This window comes from Penaeus japonicus, unplaced genomic scaffold, assembly GCF_977035675.1.
Source record: "Penaeus japonicus unplaced genomic scaffold, GWHDUDI00000001_assembly GWHDUDI00000016, whole genome shotgun sequence".
Lineage (NCBI taxonomy): Eukaryota > Metazoa > Arthropoda > Malacostraca > Decapoda > Penaeidae > Penaeus > Penaeus japonicus.
In genome coordinates this window covers 24,330,487-24,332,986 of record NW_028234418.1, presented here as the reverse complement: position 1 = coordinate 24,332,986, position 2,500 = coordinate 24,330,487, and the positions used below count along the sequence as shown (strand labels likewise).

Sequence of the window (2,500 nt, the reverse complement as noted above, 5' to 3'; positions counted from 1 at the left end):
TATAAAATAAGATTTCCCAAAAGCTGAATATATTTTTTCCCATTTGTCATACCAGTATCATTGTTATTATTATTTTCACAATTGTCATTTTATTTCGTCAGAGTTTGTACTTCGAACAAATATTTCTAAAAGTAAAATAATAAACTAAAGAAACTCCTAAAGTCCAGACCACACTTCTCAACACTTACCACACCTATTCGCACGAAAAAGATAAGAAGGAAAAGGCGAAACAATAACATAGAATAAAAGGAAATCAGAACACAGATAAGAGAAGGAATGTTATGGCAAGAGAAGTCGCGGTTGTCACGAGTCGCCACATGGGACTCCAGCAACTACGGACGGCGTGATTGAGTGACAAGCCGTAACAACCGCTCAGTGTGACGTGGATGTCCCAGGCTGCCCTCGTGAACTACCATGAGCCGAGACGCTGACGGCAACAAGAAGAAAAACACGCAGCAGTCTGGGAAAAAGGGACAGTCGGACGACCAAACCATAAAGGTAAGATCAGGGACTTCTCTTTTCTTTTCTTCTCAAATAGTTTGTGTTCCTTGTTTGTTGATAGGTGAATCGACGTGGAGAGGATAGATTAGGATAAATTTTAGCCATATAGAAACTAGTAAGTTTGATAGTATTGCTCACCTTTTGATCTAGAAGCGGGATTTTTTCGAGTTTCAAAAAGAGCTTCGAATTCGGACTGGTCATAACAAATTCAGATTCATCTTGCTCGGAAATTATTCAATCAATTTCTCGCCATCTTTTGATGTTTGTTTTTTAATTTTCCTATAATGAAAAGGAGGCTGATTTTTTTTTTGGGGGGGGGGCGGGGAAACCAACCAACTCTTCAAGCGGGACATCATGAGTGAGAGGATTGAATTCACCGAATTTTATATAAAAAAAACATTTCTCCATAAATTAATAGTTTAGTTAATGATCAAGTAGAGCAAACGTTCAATGAATGATAACGGCAACCTTGAATATAGGAAACAGCAATCAAAATAAATATAATAAAAACGTGAAATAAATAAATCGATAAGATTCAAATATAATTACATTCATTACGTTCCATTAGAATTATACGCCCGAAATATCTAATCACGATACAGTAATAGTTACTGATCATTCCCAAATATTTCTATCTGCAAATATTTGAAATCCAATTCTGATGCAATTGATTTCAAGAATTATATATCCTGAACATTCTGGCAATAGTTAAGTTATGATAATGATATGCTTTGCCAAACAAACATTAAGGCATCAATTTCTATATGGATCTTTCATCGCACCTTTACATAGACAGATCTGATGATGGCTATCGTAGTAATATGATAAAGAAAGATAATCATGAAGACAAGAAAGATGTTATTGATAATGATGGATTGATGATGAGGTTAACGACAATAGAATATGTTGATAATCACAATAATATTACAGATGATGAAGATGATGATTAATGAAAACATTTATGGTAATAGTGCCGCTATTATTTCTAACTTTTTGCAATGATGATGATAATGATGACAATGATGATACTAATGATGGTCATGATAATAGTATTATCAATGATGATAATGATAATAATGATGATAATGATAATAGTAAATGTAATACTAAGGTTATCATAATAACAATTATAATAATTATAGTGATAAGATTAATAACCACAATAATTATAATATTAATGATAGTAGTAGTAATGATAAAAAAGTTATAACAATAATGATAACAATGGTAAGGATCATAGCAATAATGATGATGATGATGGTAATGATAGTAACAATGATAATATTAAGATAGTAATATTGATGATAGCAATAATGATAATAATAGTAATAACAATAAAAATGATGATACTATTACTACTACTTATGATAACGATAGTAATGGTAATAACAGTGATAATGGTGATCATGAGAAGGATGATAGTAAAAGTAATAATCACAATTATCATAAAATTGATTATAATAATTATCATAAAATTGATAATAATAATTATCATAAAATTGATAATGATAATCATAATAAAAATTATAATGATAATTATCATATAAATGATAATAATAATTATGATGTAATAGTGATAATGATAATATTAATGATGATAATGATAACAATAATAATGATTATGATAATGATGATAATAATAATAATAATAACGATAGTAATTACACCGATAATAATAACGATAGTAATAATTATGATAATATTAACGATAGTAATAATAATGATAATATTAACGATAGTAATAATAATGATAATATTAACGATAGTAATAATAATGATAATATTAACGATAGTAATAATAATGATAATATTAACGATAGTAATAATAATGTTAATGGCATTGATAGAGATGTTCATGGTCATGATAATCTTGATGATTTTCAAAGGATAAGAAGAACGATGATTATGATAGCATACGGCAATTGTGTCATCCTTTCCCTTCCGAGTATTGTATGACCAGTCAAGGTTGGCGACAGTGAGGGTGGGATGTGGTGGTGGG

At 29.7% G+C, this 2,500-nt stretch overlaps 1 protein-coding gene across 1 annotated transcript in view; it reads left to right on the top strand.

Annotated features, from left to right (window-relative positions):
- The window catches only part of Sobp (Sine oculis-binding protein), a 280,521-nt gene that overhangs the window by 444 nt on the left and 277,577 nt on the right, over positions 1 to 2,500 (top strand). Inside the window, exon 2 of the mRNA XM_086545309.1 lies at positions 102 to 498. Within this exon, the coding sequence (XP_086401435.1) occupies positions 415 to 498 (84 nt within the window). The 5' untranslated portion in view covers positions 102 to 414. The remainder of the gene's footprint in view (positions 1 to 101; positions 499 to 2,500) is intronic.